The sequence below is a fragment of the Kwoniella shandongensis genome, chromosome 1 (assembly GCF_008629635.2).
Source record: "Kwoniella shandongensis chromosome 1, complete sequence".
Lineage (NCBI taxonomy): Eukaryota > Fungi > Basidiomycota > Tremellomycetes > Tremellales > Cryptococcaceae > Kwoniella > Kwoniella shandongensis.
The window spans coordinates 1,374,085-1,391,297 of NC_089287.1; the positions used below are offsets into that span (position 1 = coordinate 1,374,085).

At 50.5% G+C, this 17,213-nt stretch overlaps 6 protein-coding genes across 6 annotated transcripts; 4 read left to right on the top strand and 2 right to left on the bottom strand.

Annotated features, from left to right (window-relative positions):
• Positions 1-251: 251 nt before the first annotated feature.
• CI109_100492 (uncharacterized protein) lies at positions 252-2,424 on the top strand (the record flags this gene model as incomplete). The annotated part of the gene is made up of 8 exons (XM_032002847.2): positions 252-620; positions 714-760; positions 836-1,254; positions 1,326-1,399; positions 1,459-1,550; positions 1,603-1,644; positions 1,719-2,037; positions 2,152-2,424. The coding sequence occupies 8 exons, from the start codon at positions 252-254 to the stop codon at positions 2,422-2,424; spliced, it is 1,635 nt and encodes a 544-aa protein (XP_031862654.2).
• Positions 2,425-2,541: 117 nt separating this feature from the next.
• CI109_100493 (uncharacterized protein) lies at positions 2,542-3,872 on the bottom strand (the record flags this gene model as incomplete). The annotated part of the gene is made up of 5 exons (XM_032002846.1): positions 2,542-2,637; positions 2,703-2,784; positions 2,865-3,247; positions 3,360-3,677; positions 3,774-3,872. The coding sequence occupies 5 exons, from the start codon at positions 3,870-3,872 to the stop codon at positions 2,542-2,544; spliced, it is 978 nt and encodes a 325-aa protein (XP_031862653.1).
• Positions 3,873-4,405: 533 nt separating this feature from the next.
• CI109_100494 (uncharacterized protein) lies at positions 4,406-6,342 on the top strand (the record flags this gene model as incomplete). Its single annotated transcript, XM_032002845.1, has 4 exons — positions 4,406-4,492; positions 4,563-4,602; positions 4,662-4,687; positions 4,777-6,342. The coding sequence occupies 4 exons, from the start codon at positions 4,406-4,408 to the stop codon at positions 6,340-6,342; spliced, it is 1,719 nt and encodes a 572-aa protein (XP_031862652.1).
• Positions 6,343-6,511: 169 nt separating this feature from the next.
• CI109_100495 (glucose-6-phosphate isomerase) lies at positions 6,512-8,677 on the bottom strand (the record flags this gene model as incomplete). The annotated part of the gene is made up of 9 exons (XM_032002844.1): positions 6,512-6,553; positions 6,612-6,677; positions 6,752-6,995; positions 7,054-7,143; positions 7,197-7,279; positions 7,339-7,472; positions 7,529-7,817; positions 7,887-8,584; positions 8,656-8,677. 9 exons carry the CDS (start codon positions 8,675-8,677, stop codon positions 6,512-6,514), a joined length of 1,668 nt encoding a protein of 555 aa, XP_031862651.1.
• A 356-nt stretch (positions 8,678-9,033) lies between these two features.
• CI109_100496 (uncharacterized protein) lies at positions 9,034-11,989 on the top strand (the record flags this gene model as incomplete). The annotated part of the gene is made up of 8 exons (XM_032002843.1): positions 9,034-9,393; positions 9,450-9,803; positions 9,855-9,990; positions 10,045-10,531; positions 10,581-10,677; positions 10,734-11,286; positions 11,338-11,646; positions 11,709-11,989. 8 exons carry the CDS (start codon positions 9,034-9,036, stop codon positions 11,987-11,989), a joined length of 2,577 nt encoding a protein of 858 aa, XP_031862650.1.
• Positions 11,990-12,639: 650 nt separating this feature from the next.
• CI109_100497 (uncharacterized protein) lies at positions 12,640-17,203 on the top strand (the record flags this gene model as incomplete). Its single annotated transcript, XM_032002842.1, has 5 exons — positions 12,640-13,484; positions 13,584-13,701; positions 13,778-13,975; positions 14,029-14,243; positions 14,302-17,203. 5 exons carry the CDS (start codon positions 12,640-12,642, stop codon positions 17,201-17,203), a joined length of 4,278 nt encoding a protein of 1,425 aa, XP_031862649.1.
• Between the last annotated feature and the right edge of the window lie 10 nt (positions 17,204-17,213).

The window sequence follows — 17,213 nt, forward strand, 5'->3', positions numbered from 1 at the left end:
GGCAACCAACTACTTCACGAAGGGATGGGATGGATGGGAGAATGGACGCATGATGAGTCAACTTTGTTCATCATGATCTGACGATACAAGATACTAGTAGAACATTGTCACTACCACTTGATGTTGTATATATAGTAGTGACTCGAACGACGGTGCTTTATCCTGCTCTCCACTGTTATCATTTACCTCCCTTTGTACTGCTCGACAGTCATATACCCATCTCGCGCTCTTGCCTTCTTCATCCCGCCGGCATGACAGACCGACCTCCTGCTATCGCATCGACTGACCTCGAGAAAGGTTACGAAACAACGACGACGACGACGACTACCACCACCACTACTCTCCCATCTTACCCCCCTTCCACATCCGCATCCACATCGATAGACTTACCATCCTCAACCCATCACCACCACGCCGCCACCCCACTCACCACTATCCTCTCTCGACTATCATCGTATCGTGCTACTGCGCCCCCACGAGATCCGTCCTTGATACCTATTCGAAAGAGGGATTTTGGATTCTTGCCAATACCGAAATATAGAAGACATGATCCGAATAAGTTAGTAGAAGAGGAATTTGCGTTTACATGGAGAATCAATGCGATCTTCGCAACAGCAGCGGTGAGTTCGCATAGCTCTACGTGAGAGAAGTGCGGTCGTTTTTCTCTTCTGGGCATCATACTGATTCTCATCTACTACTATGGCTTTGATCAGACGGTCTCGGTGATGAACCTCTACTATATCCAACCGATGCTCGTTGCGTGAGTCGAGACTTCACAAGTAGACCCTCGTGTATTTCAAGTCCTCTTGCTCATAGATCGATTATACTCGTTTAGCATCGCCAACGACTTTGGCGTCGACTACGATCGAGTTTCTGCCGTACCCACACTCGCTCAAGCAGGCTATGGATGTGGTATCCTCCTCATCTCGCCCCTGGGCGATCTCGTCCGACGTCGTCAACTGGTCATGATCCTAATGTTCCTCTCTTGTATATTTTCTATCGGCCTCGCCCTCTCCCGATCCGTCGCGATGCTCGAAGGTATTTCCTTCGTAGTGGGGCTGTTGACGGTAACACCTCAGATCTGTATTCCATGGACGGCAGATCTGGCTCCCAGTCATAGAAGGGCAAGAGCGATGAGTATCACTTTGACAGGATTGATATTTGGTTTGGTGATGGGTAGACTTTTGGCGGGGATAATCAGTAATTTTGCGACTTGGAGAGATGTTTATTGGTTAGCTGTGGGACTGCAAGGTGGTAAGTGGTATCTATTATTGGGGTTTGAGGTTGGATTGGCGGAGGACTCATGCTGGTGCTATGTCCCGTAGCGATGACAGTGGTTCTTTGGTTGGCACTACCAGATACACCAGGGAAGGATATCGGTTTATCATATCCCGGTGTCGTGAGTGGCTGACATCGTTTGACGTCCAAGGCTACAATACTGATATTTGACGCACAAAGCTCCTGTCCATGGCAAAGATGATGACCATGTACCCTACCCTGGTACAAGTCTGCGTGATCGCATACTTTACCAGTGCCGTCTTTGCTGGCTTGTGAGTGGTGGTGCCCTGACCACAGTCATACATCTGCTTATACTGTCTTTAGCTGGACGACCCTCACATTCTTGATGACCGACTCGCCTTATCAGTGAGTCACACTTCATCGCCAATATTGCCTCGTCTTTCCCCCCTTGGTTGAAGTCTCGCTGACCCGCAACGCAGCTACAACTCTCTTGACGTCGGTTTGTTCGGACTTCTTGGCCTCGTCGGCGTCGTACTCGCTCCTCAATGGGGTAGGATAGTCGATCGCGTCAATCCATATTTCGGTCAATTGGTCGGACTCCATATCGACTTATTGGCAATGATCGTCGCTCTTATCGGAGCGCACTTGAACGTATCAGCGATATGTATCGCGATCGTTCTGTATGACGTTGGCCAACAGTTGATTCAAGTCAGTAATGGATATAGAGTGGCGGGGTTAGATCCGAAAGCGAGAGCAAGGTTGAATGGGTGTAATCTCCTAGCATTGTTCGCAGGTCAGGTGAGTGCGACACCACTCTTTCCCACCTTCCCGTTGTCTTCTTGGTAGCGGCAGTACGCTGTGATGACGATTTGAGGAATTGCTGACTAATACTCTGCATTGCCCCCCCACCAGACATCCGGGACGGCTATCATGACGAAGATCTACAACTCGTACGGCTGGCGTCCAACCGGTGGAACAGCCGTAGCGTTCGTTGGAGCAGGTATCTTAGCATTACTCGCACGAGGTCCACACGAAGCAGGTTGGGTCGGATGGAGTGGTGGTGGGAATATGTTGAAGAAGAAGAAGATTGAAGATAAGAGCGCGAATGCTGTCACGGAGAGACTGAGAGGGCGTAAGTCGGATGTAGAGCTTAGGGGGTCGACGAGTGAAACGGTGAAAGCATAAATACCAGAGGATAAACGGGACTTCTTTGGTCATATATAGATGGATAGACTTATACACACATAATGTTCATATGTACAATGCAATGCAACACTAATGGCTAATTTCGACGCCGATTGGCTAGGCGATCACACAATCACCCTTTCCTCCTTTCGTCTTCCCTCCTCCTATCCGCTTCGACGCTTCTCGTTCGCCTACGAGCTCTGCGTATCTCACCTGAGACGCAAGACAATGAGCCGTCTCCGTCATGCGTCGTATGACAAGGCAAGGAACTATCTCACCTCCTCTGCTTTGCTAAGTAAGCCTTTATCGTGCCGTACTTTGAGAGCTTGTATCGTCGAATTGAGCTCGGCTTGTGATCGTCTATACGTACAAGGAATAAAACTTGTCAGCAACGATAACTAATAACAAGCTTGATGTATAAGTACGGAGTCGCGACTCACTTTTCCGTTTTTGTCTTGACAAAAGGCACTTTGACATCGTGACCTGCTCTTTTTAACGCTGCTGCTGCTGCTGCCGCTCTCGCATCGAGCTTTTCGCTCGGTCCCGAACTTGCCGTGATTGGCGTAGGACCGTTCGACGACGACGACGGTTGCGGTGGTGGTAGCGGGTTCGCTTTGATAGGTACGCTTGTAGTCGAAGAGGACGGCTTAGATGAGGAGGATGCAGATACGGATTGTGCTAAGCGGGAGAAGGCAGCTTTGCCTGCTGGTCGGGAGATCGGTGGTTGTGGAGTGGTCGTGCGTGAGGTGGATGGTGTAGAATTGGGTGTGCACGAGTGGGAATTTGGAGTTCGATGGGATGGGCAAAACATATGTTGGCATTGCTGCGACACAAAGACAAAACATCAGCTGGCATGTTCAACGATCTCTCGCACAGTGTTCCTTTGCGCTGATGGCGAACAATAGCGCTTGGGACAAACGCCCAAGCCCACTCACCTCGCATTTCATCTTGACGACCAAGACTTTTCCACAAGTTTTCCTCCAACATACTTCCCCATTATCTCTCCTCCTCTTCGCTTCCGCTTTCTTCCTCTCTTCCCCACCTACGAATCCCGTACATGTCCCCGACAGTATATGTCTCTCGACAGCTTCATTAGGATCGAGAGTTGACGATTTGGGATACGGGACAATCTCGGCGCACATCGGACAAACGGGAGCTATTCGGTCGACCATGGATGGTGGGAGAGGGGCAGTACAATTATGTTGGGAAGGGAGGAAATGCGGTTGACAGAATGATTGGTGGCATGCTGGGCACTGTGTGTGTTGGAAGAGTCAGCAGGTATACAGAAAGAGCAGGGACGAGGAGCTATGCTGAATGATGGAGTCTGTAGTCAACACGCCGCGACTCACGGAAAAGGGCAAGAAGTCGTGCAAATGACAAGCTGGGTGCTTGCATTCCTGACCCAAGAACATCATCTCGGCTCTAGACGTGGGTGAAGTAGTAGTCATGGTGGTTGATTGATCTCTTGGCGGGTGGTGATGATAGGAATGACAAAGATCGAGAAGGACGAGAAGGATGGAGGTGGAAGTGGTAGTACGCCCCGCTGCTTTTGTATATCTTGTTCTAGTTGATGACTAAGTGTTGGGATGATGATCAATCGTCTAGAGATGATGCTCGAACATGCTTTCAACCAACTGATGATTGTTATTGCCAAGTCAACTACGCTGACGCATCGTGATTTGATGATTTGCCACCCAACTAACCTCCAAGTCGTATTCGATCCCCCCATTTCCTTTCAATTAAACTACGTCGGAACCAAACAAGGGAACGACGCGGCAAAGTTGATCATTCTGCGTAAATCACGGATCAACCAAAAGTGAATGGAATGGAATTCACATCTCGTCCCAACTTTCCATTCAATCATCCATCTTCCATTCTCCATTCTTCATCTTCTCTTCTCTTCTCTTCCTTTCCGCTCCTCCTCCCATCCTTCTCCTTTAATCTCAATCGCGGTGCGCAACGTGCAACACCAATACGCACGATGAAATCCCTCTTTCGACCATTCCCAGTCCCACTAACAGGCAGACAATGGTTCTATATCATTTTCACACAGGGTTTCGTGGCAGGGGTGAGTCACCGCGATGTGCTGTTCCGGGTGAAGATAGAAAAGGAGGTGCTGATACGTCTTGCTGGTTTAGCTGATTGATGGAGGTGCAAATTTCGGTATTGCTTATGCTAGTGAGTCTCGCTTGGGTCTCCATATCTTCAGTCCTTTGCTAATCACGCTCGGTCCGTAGTGTATCATAACGCGCAATATGTCACAGTGCGTTTCCATCGCTCCATCCTCTCTTAGCGTCTACTACTCATTCTTATCAAAGTGGCAGAATAGGCTGATGACGACTCTTATCGCAGATATGGGTGCTGGCCAAAAACACCATTGCTGGGGCTCTCGGTGTGACCGCGCTTATCCAATGCGCCATTTCGATGCTCATCACCTCGTCGCTCGTGCATACCGATATACACCACAAAGTCATCCCGCCCTTACCATACGTCTGGCCCCATGTCGAGCATCTTCCAGATCCTGCTACTTCGAAGTTGTTCGCAATACTGGGAGTGAAGCCGAACAACTATTATGGTCAAGCTCAAGCTACAAACGAGAAAATCGACTCGGAACGATCATCGAGTAACCCTTCACCGTCACCTTCATCTTCCGCAAAAGATTCACCCCCATCCACATCATCTGCTCAACAACCCAACTCCGCTTCAGGGTGGCTGATACGGTACATACGTCTTTTACTGCGATTCACATTCGAAGGAACCGAATCGAATATCTTCTTACACCATCCATTTTCTCTCAAAACCCTCTTACATCGAATGTTTCTTACCGCCTTACAAGGTCTTCTCATCGGCTTCGTATTCGGTCTCCCTCTCTTCTTGGTATTTATAGTAGTTATCGCTCCGATCTATCGACACGATAACCTTGCGGAGAAACATTGGAAATGGGCTCCGATGGTCATCAATGGCGCATATGGGATGGTCCTGGGATGGATGACAAATCCCGTCATGGCAGCTTTGGCGATGGGAAGTCAGGCAGAACATTGCTTGGTGGTCATCCCAGGTGAAGGCGATGAAGAGAGTGGTTCCACCACGACGAATGTGGAAGATAATTCGGGTGTCGGTGTACATACTATCGTCGAAGAACAAGAAGAAGACGAAAACGGAGAAGGATTTTTATCGCCTCCTTTACCGCACCAATCTCCCAGCACGTCACTTCGATCATCAAGATTACCTCCTCCTTCATCGCCGAAACAAACGCCTTCTCGCCCTCGAGCCAGATCGAGAGCCGCATCAAATCTCTCTAATCGATCCAAACCACCTCTCACGGCAAACTACTCAGATCTACCAATCGCACCTCCTTCTTCTCCCGCATACTTTGGCGCTACAGGTCTTTCGACCCCTCGTTCAGCTCCTCTGAGCAATGCGCAGCGACAAGGACATCTCGTCGTTCCTACTCTCGGTGTACAAACAGGGAGGGAAAGAGCAGTCTCGGTATCTACCCCACCACATACTGCTCCTATATCAACGTCGACAGCGAATTTCAACTCGTTACCACGAACAAGGAACAGAGGAATGACCATTTCGACGATCACAAGTACCACCTATGCAGGAGACCTCGGGGGCAGTTGGTCTTATGCTTTGGGAGGAACGGGTGGTAGAGCTCAACGAAGACCTAGAGCAGCTAGTACTTTGAGTGGGAGTGCCAGGGCGGCTGCGGCTGCGCAAGAAACGAATTCGTACGCAGAGGGAAAGACAATTTTCAAGAATGGCGCGGAAAGAAAGGAAGAGGTGCTGTTGAACGAGCCACCCGCTTCAGGCTCGATGACTCGTCCCACACCACCAGCATCATGGGACGTCTTTGGAAGAGTAGAAGGGGCAAAGTCACCTACCAAGGATACGACAATCACCAAAGAAATATAGTCAAATAGATTATCACAAACAAGTATAATATCATAGATAGATAGATAGATAGATAGAACGCAACGACATCACGACAGATCAGATTTGATTCACATGACAATTGCATGCATACACATCATTACTTGCTGACAATGTTCTATTCCACGCGCACGCTGACACTCATATCCGTTTACTTTCGGTTCTTCTGGTAGTGGTGGATGAGACCGGTGGTCTGGAAAAGTACAGGTTAGCTTATGCCCCAAAGCCTCAGAGACATCCAGCTAACTCACAGAGCTATCGTGGCCCTGGACATCCTTCTCGTTTCCGAGTTGCTTGAGAATAGCCTTGGCGAGGACCTACGGAGAAACAGAACAGTCAGATCCAGCAAGCCATGACAGGCATTTCGCTCCACCGCCGCCGCCGCACTCACCTTACCCAACTCGACACCCATCTGGTCGTACGAGTTGATACCCCAGATAGCACCTTGAACGTGGATCTTGTGCTCGTAAAGGGCGACAAGAGCACCAAGGGTACCGGGAGTGAGTTTCTGGAACAAGATAGAGTTGGTGGGCTTGTTGCCCTCGAAGATCTTGGATTTGACAAGAGCAGCGTTGGATGACTCGGCACCGAGCTCCTCGACAACTTGTTCCTCGGTCTTACCGAAAGCAAGCGCTCTGTAGAAGAAATAGCATGTTTAGCTTAAATGTCATGAGAAAAGCTCGCTTCACTTACTCGGGTTGGGCGAAGAAGTTGGAGAGGAGGATCTCGTGGTGCTTGCCGCCGGAGATGGGGTTGAGGGTCTCAATAGGGGCAAGGAAATCACTATGAGCCAAAGAGTTAGTTCATTTCACACTGCCGTGTTAATTGCCACCTACCAAGGGATGAGCTTGGTCCCCTGGTGAATAAGCTGGTAGAAAGCGTGTTGACCGTTGGTACCGGACTGTCCCCAGATGATGGGCTGATTACGAACAGGATGTCAGTCAATTTCTCCTATATGCAAAAACATGCACAACCCACTCCAGTCTCGTAGTCGACTCGGGAACCGTCCTTGGTGACGCTCTTTCCGTTGGACTCCATGTCACCCTGTTGGAAGTAGTCGGCGAACTTCTTCATGTACTGGTCGTAAGGAAGGAGAGCCTGGGTTTGGGCGCCTGTGGTATGAATATAAGCGAGGGCATCATGGTGCGAAGCAAAACAAGTTACGTACCATAGAAGTCGTTGTACCAGATACCGACCAAGGCAAGGATGACGGGCAAGTTGTCTTCAAGCTTGGTCTCCTTGAAGTGCTTGTCCATAGCATGGGCACCGTCCAACATTTCCTGGAAATTGTCGAAACCGATAGCGAGGGCGATAGAAAGACCGATAGCGGACCAGAGAGAGTATCGTCCACCGACCCAGTCCCAGAATGCAAACATGTTGGACTCGGAGATACCGAAGGCTGTGACACCCTGGGTGTTGGTGGAAAGAGCGACAAAGTGCTTAGCAACGTGTTCTTTCTGCGCGACGAAAACCCATTTTCCGTTAGCGAGGGTCCACAACGACGACGTATGCTATCAGTCACTCACGTCTTTGGCGGTTTGCAAGAACCAGTCCTTTGCACTCTCGGCGTTGGTGATGGTCTCCTGGGTGGTGAATGTCTTGCTCGCGACGATGAAGAGGGTAGTCTCGGGGTCACAGAGCTTGAGAACCTCGGCGAGATCTGTACCGTCAATGTTGGAAACGAAGTGCGTCTTCAAGTCCCGCTTGCTGTAGTGCTTGAGAGCTTCGGTGACCATGACGGGACCGAGGTCTGAACCACCGATACCGATGTTGACGATGGTGTTGATGGCCTTGCCGGTGTAACCCTTCCAAGCCCCTGATCGAACCGAGTCGGAGAACTCTTTGATGTGAGCGAGAACGCCGTGAACCTCGTCAACTCCCTCCTCGTCAATCTTGAATCCACCCTTGTCGACGGGGGGGTTTCGAAGAGCGACGTGAAGAACAGCTCGGTCTTCAGAGGTGTTAATGTGTTTACCGGCAAACATGTCATCTCGGAATCCCTCAACACCAGCTTCCCGAGCGAGCTCGAAAAGGGAAGAAAGGACCTCCTCGTCGACGAGGTTCTTGGAGTAGTCGAGGAGGATGTTCACATCCGGTGACGAGGAGACGAATGATTTGGAAAGGGTGGAGAATCGAGATGGGTCAGAGGCGAAGAGCTCCTTGAGCACGAGCTTGGAAGATTTGGAAGAGTGAAGGGATTGGAGCTTCTTCCAAGCTTGATATTCTGGAAGGGCGCGGAAGCGATGTGAATTAGAATGACGTCGACGCAAATAACAGCGATGATGACCAACTTACTCGTAGCAGAAGTACCGGTCATTTTGATGGATGGTGTGCGATGCGTGTGAAAGGTGGTAGTGATTGCTTGCTGACAAGATTCAAGAGAATAAAACGGTATATAGTTGAAGAAGAAAAGTCAACATTGAGGCGTGAACGGATGGATCTCTTTCAACGTTGCTTCCTTCCCCATCTCCATCCTTCGGTCCGGCATCAACCGTCATCCGTCATCCAGATAATATTACGTAACTGAACTCGACACAACGTGCCACATTCATGATCCCATTGAAATGTGCAAGTCTGGTGGTCACTCAAACCTCGTTCAACATCATCCATCGCGTCCATTTTACATCTCCCCTTGTTATAGTCATACTATATCCTCACACACCACACGCGACAATGGCACCAGCACCAACGGGGTTCTCATTTGCCCCTCCTGCAGCTGGATCCCCTTTCTCGTTTGCTCCTCAGAACAACACCACTTCGCAACCTTCCTCCTCTCGTCCGCCAGCATTCTCGTTCGGTTCCTCCAGCGCTTCCGGTACAACCAAGACCCCTGCGCAGCCAGCACATACATCCGATGATATGGACGAAGACAATGATCGGGAGATGGATGATGACGACGATGTTGACGTGTCATACTTGCAGCCTGCTGCTTACCCTCGAGGTGGAAGAGGAAAATGGAAGGCGAGCGGACGGACAACGAGCGCTGCTGTTTGTCCTGTCGGGGGTGAAGTAGCTACGTGGGTCACCAAAAAGGTAAGCTTCACATGCTCAGGTTCTATCGCGGCATATCTGATTATAGTCTGCCTTAGCCCTCGTCAGATCCGAATCAACCTCCAACCCTATCCAAATCCGACCTCACTTTACCTGACCGTACTCTTTACTTTTCATCACAACACGTTCTACCAGACCCACTCGTCAGCCTATACACAGAATCACATCTCCTCTTCACATCTTTACAAAATATCGTTGCCGAATCATTACCCCAACGACGACTCACAAGCGGTGATAATCGAATAACTGAGACGTGGGATCGAAGAGGGAATTTGGTGGATGCGCAGAGCTTGTTAGGACCACCTGATGCGGAGACGATTGTCCACATGAGACGGCTGATCGATTTGTATTTGGACAATCTCAATGACTTGAGATCCAATCAGGAGGTTGAAGTAAGTTTCAAGCTGGAGTAGGAGAAGGGTAAAGCTGATCTGCTGCTTCAGCCCGTTCTCAAATCCAGATTCAACGCTTCGTACAACATCATGAACCTCGCCGAGATCCTTTACTTTCCAACGGATGGTAAAGGCGAGGGATTTGTAGGCGAAGAATTATTGGACTGGGTCAACGATGTGGATCCAGGTGAGTACAATTCCCAACCATTCTAGATAATCCAGCTGATGACATTGCTCGTAGCCCCGGACAATTCACAAGGAAACGATATCATGGCTACTAAGAACCCATGGGATCACCCCTCTTTCTGGCCATACATCAGTCGTTGTATCCTACGAGGTTTCCATCTACCCGTCGCTTCTTTCCTCCGATCACTAGCCAATCACCCTCATCCACCTGTATCGAAACTTGCCACTATCCTCGCACAGCATCTCGCCGTCTTCCCCCGATCATCAGAGGAAAGATGGAGAGTGGATCTAGAGTTCCTCCAAGCTCACAAGTTGTGGTTGGCCAAATTCAGAGCAGAGTTGACCAGTTTTACGGGCGGGAAATCGAGAGGAAGCTGGTTTGGAGAAGCCAAATGGGCATCGCTGGAGGGCGACTTTAGGACTGTCATTGAACTCATGGAAGGGAAACCGAACAGGGTGTTGGAAGAGGCAGCGGACTGGAGAGAAGCGTTGGGGGCGTGGGGTATCTTGGTGGACGTCGATATGAGAAGAGATCATCTGCCGTGAGCTGCTTTGCATGTAGGGAGCTGCTTCAAGCTGACAAAACAGCAGCGAAATCATGTCTATCATTCTCGACAAAATCCCTGTGGATACCACACTTCTCGAAGACGCTGTGCAGTCTGCGCTGTGCTCCGCGGATATCGTCAAGGTGAGATACTCAGGTCCGTAGATCAGCCAATAAGCCAGCTGACATACCCTTTGCAGGCCCTGATGGGATGCTACGATCTCGATGTATGGCTTGCAGCACACTTAGGTGATCTCCTCGACAAGCTCGAGCTCATCCCAGACGACGAAGAACGTTTCGAGACACCTCTGCGAGACTACTTCCTCCTTGAATACACCGAAATCTTACAGAACAATCCCAAATACTCGGCATTCTGGCGAGTCGTATGTGATTATCTCAACTTTGCGGGACCGGAAGGGCGCAATCGACTCCGAAGTCATGTTGTCCACGTTTCTATCCCCGTAAGCAAAGATGTCAAGGGCAAGAACAAGGAAACGGAGAATACGGGCGATGGGATGGACGTAGAAGCAGAGCAAGATCAAGATGAAGGGATGGGAATCTACTATGAGATCCGAGCGGCTTGTGAAGAGTTCAGACTGGAGGAGGAATTCAAGATGATCAGTCAGATCTTGGCGGCGAGACTGACGAAGAAGGGAGATTATGGGGTTGCGGCGATTTTGTGCGCGGAAGCAGCGGACGGTTACGCTCTCTCAAGAATAGCGGAAAAGATTCTTGACTCGTATATCTCACATGGTGAGTTTGTCCTTCTTCACCGCTATCACCCCTGCTGAACAGTTTCGATAGGAGGTGAAGAGTTCCTTAGACTGGTGGAGACGCTACCACCGAAATTAATGAGCGAAGCGCCTACCGCTCTCGCCGCTCTACAATCCGAACCGACAACTGGATTGACATCAGACTTGCTGTTCCAATCAGCCGGAAGCGTCTTTGCTTCCCGTCTTACTTTCTTGTCGCAGTTCAGAGACTATCTACTGTTCATGCAAGAGGGCGCTAGAGAATTAGCTGCGGCGAGATTGATCACCCTGTTGACGAGCGGTATCGCGCCGGTCGGGTTCTGGGCTGTGTTGCTGGTGGAAAGCATCGCACTGCTGGAAGGTGAGCGATCCGATGGGCATCATGAAATTGCTTGGATATGTTGCTTACTTGACCATGGGTAGACTCGGATATCCTCTTCACGTCACTCGAGACCGTTGAATTACTTCGAGTCCTACAAGATGTCATCGCGAATGCATCTTTCGCACCCGACGAATACCTAGGTCAATTGGTATCGTACATCCAACGACTTACAAACGAGACGGACGAGAAAGAGCAAAGGAAGAATGGAGCACAAAAGGGATTAGGACCGGAGGATGCATTGAGGAAGATTGAAGAAGTCAGATTAGCATTGGGCAGGAATTTAGCCAGAGCTGTGGTAGTCGCATTTGATAGTCCGTTCTGATAGTCATCTATCATGAGAGGATATGCATGCGACCACAAATGCCAACGTCAATATAAACCGGGAAATATACAGAAGGTTTGGATGAATGTCTCGGTGTATGACGGCATCGGATGAGTGAGAGCAGTGAGATTGAAAGACAGCCACGAGCTTGGTGCATTTAAGATTGGAACTAAAGAGAGCAGCAACAAGCTTGACTTTCGACACATCACTCTGTTTAAAACGTCAATCTGCTTTCTTTCATCAGACTAACATCACAGAACATTCCTCTTCGAACAACCACTACTGTTTATCTTCGCCTCTGATCGTCACTTATAAGACGCTGGACGTCTGTTCTTATTTACTTTGTTCTTCTGTTGCTGTCAGTGAGAGGTCGCGGTCCATCCCGAGACGAGACTGTACGAATCACGACATTTTACGACTTGACACATCACCTCTTCTGATCCTTCGTTCCCTTGTCTCCCTTCTGGACAGTTGACTGGACACGAACAAATCCACACGCGCAAGCTAGCATATCAATTCCCTACAATGATTCGACAATGATCACACACACGGACGCTGCGTGATTCCCCTTGCCCTCGCCCCCCTTCTTCCTCGACGACAACGACCAAACCGCACGACAAACCACACACACCTCAACAACGATAAACGCGATGTCAGAACCACCTCGTTATCCTTCTCCATCCTCTGCTAGCATGGCCAACTCCACCACATCGTCCAGTATTGCACCCCGACCTTCTCCTGGACCTGGGCAAGGCCAGAGTCAAGGTCAAGGTCAAGCTCTCGCTCGGTCCGGTTTACGCGTCAATACCACTGGACCTGGGCACAGTTCACGTCCTGGTTTGACACCAGAAACGGACTTTCCCCATCCTACTTTCCCATTCTATTCATCCTCTTCCTCTCCAACAATCACAACAACAGCTTCTACTTCTTCCTCTTCAACAGCTACGGCGACAGCTAGTCGTTTGAGAGCCAATACGACCCTTTCTCCACCTCCTTCTACAACTTCCACAGCCTCCCCATATTCTACTCATCAACATCATCAGACGAGATCACTCTCTTCAGCACCACATCTTGCTTCCACGTCGTCAACGACGACAGCCACGACGGGAGTATCACCTATTTCACCTGGAGAACAGAGGAATGATGTTGCGTTGGCTGTAAGAGGATTGAGGGGGATGATGTCTTCTCCACCACCGAGTTCTGTTCCTCTTTCGCCTGGAAATACAATTGTACCATCCTCTTCGTCGATGTCCGTGGGCGCGCGGACCACCACCATCACCAGCACAACGCCAGGGACTGGAAATGGAGGAGGCGAAGGAGGAGACTACAAGGTCCAAGATGAACGAACGTTGACGCGGATCAGGGAAGCGTTAGGCGGCTCGGGAGATGAGGGTGATACGTTGGATCTAAGTAGACAGGATATAAGAAGAATAGGAGAAGAGGCAGTTGATATGTTCAAATCGGGTGTAGGCAAGGGGAAGAAGGGCGTCTGGAGGTGAGTAAAGAGTTCTTACTACCAAATTAAAGACTCCCTCACACCCACAGATACTATGAGTCATGGAGAAAGGGGTGGTAGCTGATGTACATCTGTCAGACTCGCGCTGTCGTACAACTCGCTGAAAGATGGGTCGATCGTTGATTCCTTTTCGAGATTGAGCAGACTACGATATCTCAATCTGAAAGGAAATTACCTCACACAATTCCCACAAGCTGTAAGTGCAGCTTGGTAGAACGTATGCAGCCTGATGGCTGTCGTCGTTTCAAAGCTGATCAAACTCTTCTCGCCAGCTCTCCGACCTCCCGGCATTGGAAATTCTAGACCTGTCCAAGAATCGAATCACATCTTTCCCTGACGTACCAGGTCGACTTAGTCGGCTCAAGGTCCTTTCCCTTACGAACAACAAGATCTATACTCTCCCTAGCTATCTCGTGGACTTTACCGTCCTAAAAGTACTCAAAGTTGACGGAAATCCAATCGAATGGCCGGTAAGTAGATGAAGCGAGTAGTACAGCTGTGACATTACTGACATACGATTCAGCCACGAGAGGTTCTGGGACCGCTTTGCGATAATGATGCTGCGCCGAGATCGAAAACGAGTGACTCAGGCTCGGTCAATGGCGGTCGACCACGGCGAGATGAGGATTTGCGCCCCTGGATTGAGAACTTGAAGAGCTGGATGAGACAAAGAGCAGCGGAATCGGACAAGCTGCTTCAGTTAAGTCGGACCCAAGACGATTCGTATCTCGCATCAGAGTGAGTGGCTGTCGTTATCCTTTTTGATTCGTCTTGCTAATCAAACGTGTAACTTCAGAGAGGAGCCATCTAGTGCCACGTCGACTGAACCACCTGCGAGCGCAATGCCTTGGCCTCAGCAGAAACAATTCCCTCTGATGGCTCCATCATCCCAGGAAACTGTCCGACGCGTAGTACCACCCTTGAAAGATGATTCTCCCGACGGAACAGATTCGATGTCTAGACAGCCGCTGTTCTCACAGCGAAATCGATCAGCGACGCGTTCTGATGACTCCCTCGTCCAAGCTATTTCGCCGTTGCGAGTGACACATCGTCGAGATCTTTCCACATCCTCATTCACCTCTCCTCCGTCCGCATCTTCCGAATCATTTAGTCATTCCCGGTTGCCATCACTGAACTTCCCCCAACCACCACCAGCAACGGCAATGGCGCCGACTCATTCGCGCGGAGCCAGCTTCACAGCTACACAACGGCTCAGTGCGAACCTCACTGCGAAAAAGTCATTGCCTGATTTGAGACAAAGTCATGCCAAGATTATTCAAGATCGACGGCAGGATGGACAGCCAGTGGAAGGTTCGAAACCGTTAGGATTGGGGATTGCTGCTCCAGGTGTTCCCAAATTCCAGCTTTCAGGAAGGGGCAGCTGGGGAGCCGATATGATCAAATCGCCGTCTTCTGGACCGATTATGACTGGGCAAGAGAGGAGCCGGGCGTTAAGTCGCAAAGGGTCGGCCGATCTTTTACGCAGACCATCCGCCGATATGGGTGGGGAATCGCTCGAAAAAAGGAATAGTCAAGAAGGTCCGTTGATGGATGAATCGAGGAACTCGTATTTCCGACGACTCAGTACTTTGCCCGTCTCGACCATCTCAAAGGCGATCCCACCATCACTCCTCAAATTCATGGACGCCATTCGTGGGATCCTCTTCGCCTTGTCGCAACTTCACTCTGCGCTCCGACAGTACCTCGTCTTCGCCGTGAATGATCGGATCTCAAGCGTCTTTTCACGAGTAATGGAACCTGCGGGACATTATATGAACACGCTGATCAACGCTTTGGATCGATTCGACTCGATGTCGAGACGGAATACACCGCCAGTGCAAGCCATCCGGAACGTCATCGATGCTACAAAGGAGAGTGTAGCCGTGTTTGCTAAAGTCGTAGCGGTGCTCAGATTGCAGATCACGGCATTGAAGGGTAACGACGCGCGCTACACTCGTACTCTGCTGTTGATGATTTACGGCTCAATGGCAGAGGTTGCTTGTTCTTGGCAGAACATGGCTCCGCTGTTAGTGGAGATCAAACCGCTCTTGGCGACAGATGGCATGGGAGTCGCTCCTGGTTTCAGAGCTCTAGGAGGCGTCAAGATGGTGCCGACCGGATCATTGACTGGCCGAACCCCGATCTCGCCAATTATCGAACGACGCGAATCACATTCCCCCTCGTCTGCTTCCAAATCAGTTGTTGGGAACTCGCCACTCAACCAACAAGTCGATCAGGTCGCGACACCACTCCCAGTCAAGCTTGGCAGATCGAGACGCCAGGCTGGATCGTTCTCTTCCGAAGATGTCGAACGCGGTATGTTGATGGGTTCGCCTAGTGGTCCGAGATCTGCTACGGGTGAGCCCGCCGTGGGCGAGTTATCATCTGCAAGCTATCTTCGACACAAGCCTTCAGAATCGGCAAACATCGTCCTGGACGAGCAGAAGGAAGAAGAGGAGATGGAATCCGAAGATGAGGAGGAGCAAGGTGAAGAGGAAGAAGAGGAAGCAACTGCTGCAGAGGAGAGTTTCTCCACCGCCGGTCCTTCCAACCAGGTTGGTGGTACCACTTCGCCCAGGGGAACCCCGTCCACCACGCCAAGAACGCCTCCGGAAGCTTATCCAAACCCGCCCCAACCAGTCGCAATGGTGCCTACGACGTCGCAGAGTTCTCGTCGAGGTCATCACCCTTCTTCGTCATCTGGCTCGAGCCACGCCCTCTCTCTCTCCACAGGTCTGCCGCATCCTGCCCGAAAGCTGTCCGTGGATGTTCGACCGCCCACCCCAACCTCGGCAACACTGTTCGACGAAGATTTGTTGGATGTCATCGAGACAGCTACGGATATAGCTTTCACTTGCTGGTTGAAACTCGCTGAGGACGTCGGTGCTTCCACCCCACCCTTCAGTAGTGCACCTACCCACGCCAAGAGCATCTCAGTGGGAAGTACATCAAGTAATTTCGACTCATCCTCTGCTCGACTTCCACATCCTCCTTTCACGCCAATGTCTGAAATAAACCCTCGTCGACCCGCTACGATATCTGCGAAACACCATAGCGAGCTCCTACACCTCTTGTCGGTAGCCGAGCAAATCACGGCAGGACTACGAGAATCACTGATGGGCTTGCGAGCGAATCCTATGACCACCTATGCGACCACGACTTTACCCGATGACGCACAGAGCTTCATCAAGACGGTGGTCAAGGTCTCGGAGATGGTCAAGATCATTTCGGCAAACCATACGTTCCCGACCAATGTTCGAGCAGCGTTGAGTCGACTTACTCAAGCTACGAGAGAATGTGCGATCTTGATCCAGGTTTCCTCGTTGAGACCTAGTATTCCCACAAGCGCAGCATCATCGTTACCTGTTCCCCCAACATCTGCAACATCAATGCGATCGATCTCTCCCATGCATCTGACGAGCAATAGTGCTGGAGGAGGAGCGGAAGAACCACCGTACTCGGCAGGATCGGCATATCATATTCCGCCAAGAAGTGCAGGTCTGGGATCGGGCGGAGGTGGAGGTGGATGGCAGATGCCTTTGGTACAGACGTCTCAGCCTAGAGGAGAAGGTTTGAGAGGATTACAATTGCCAAGTAGACAGATGGCATTGGGTAGATCTGGAGGAAGGTCGGGTAATGCCACGCCACAAGCTATCCCGCAGATAGGCCAGGCGCAAGCGTATGGTGGAGGGGGATGAAGGAGGGGCT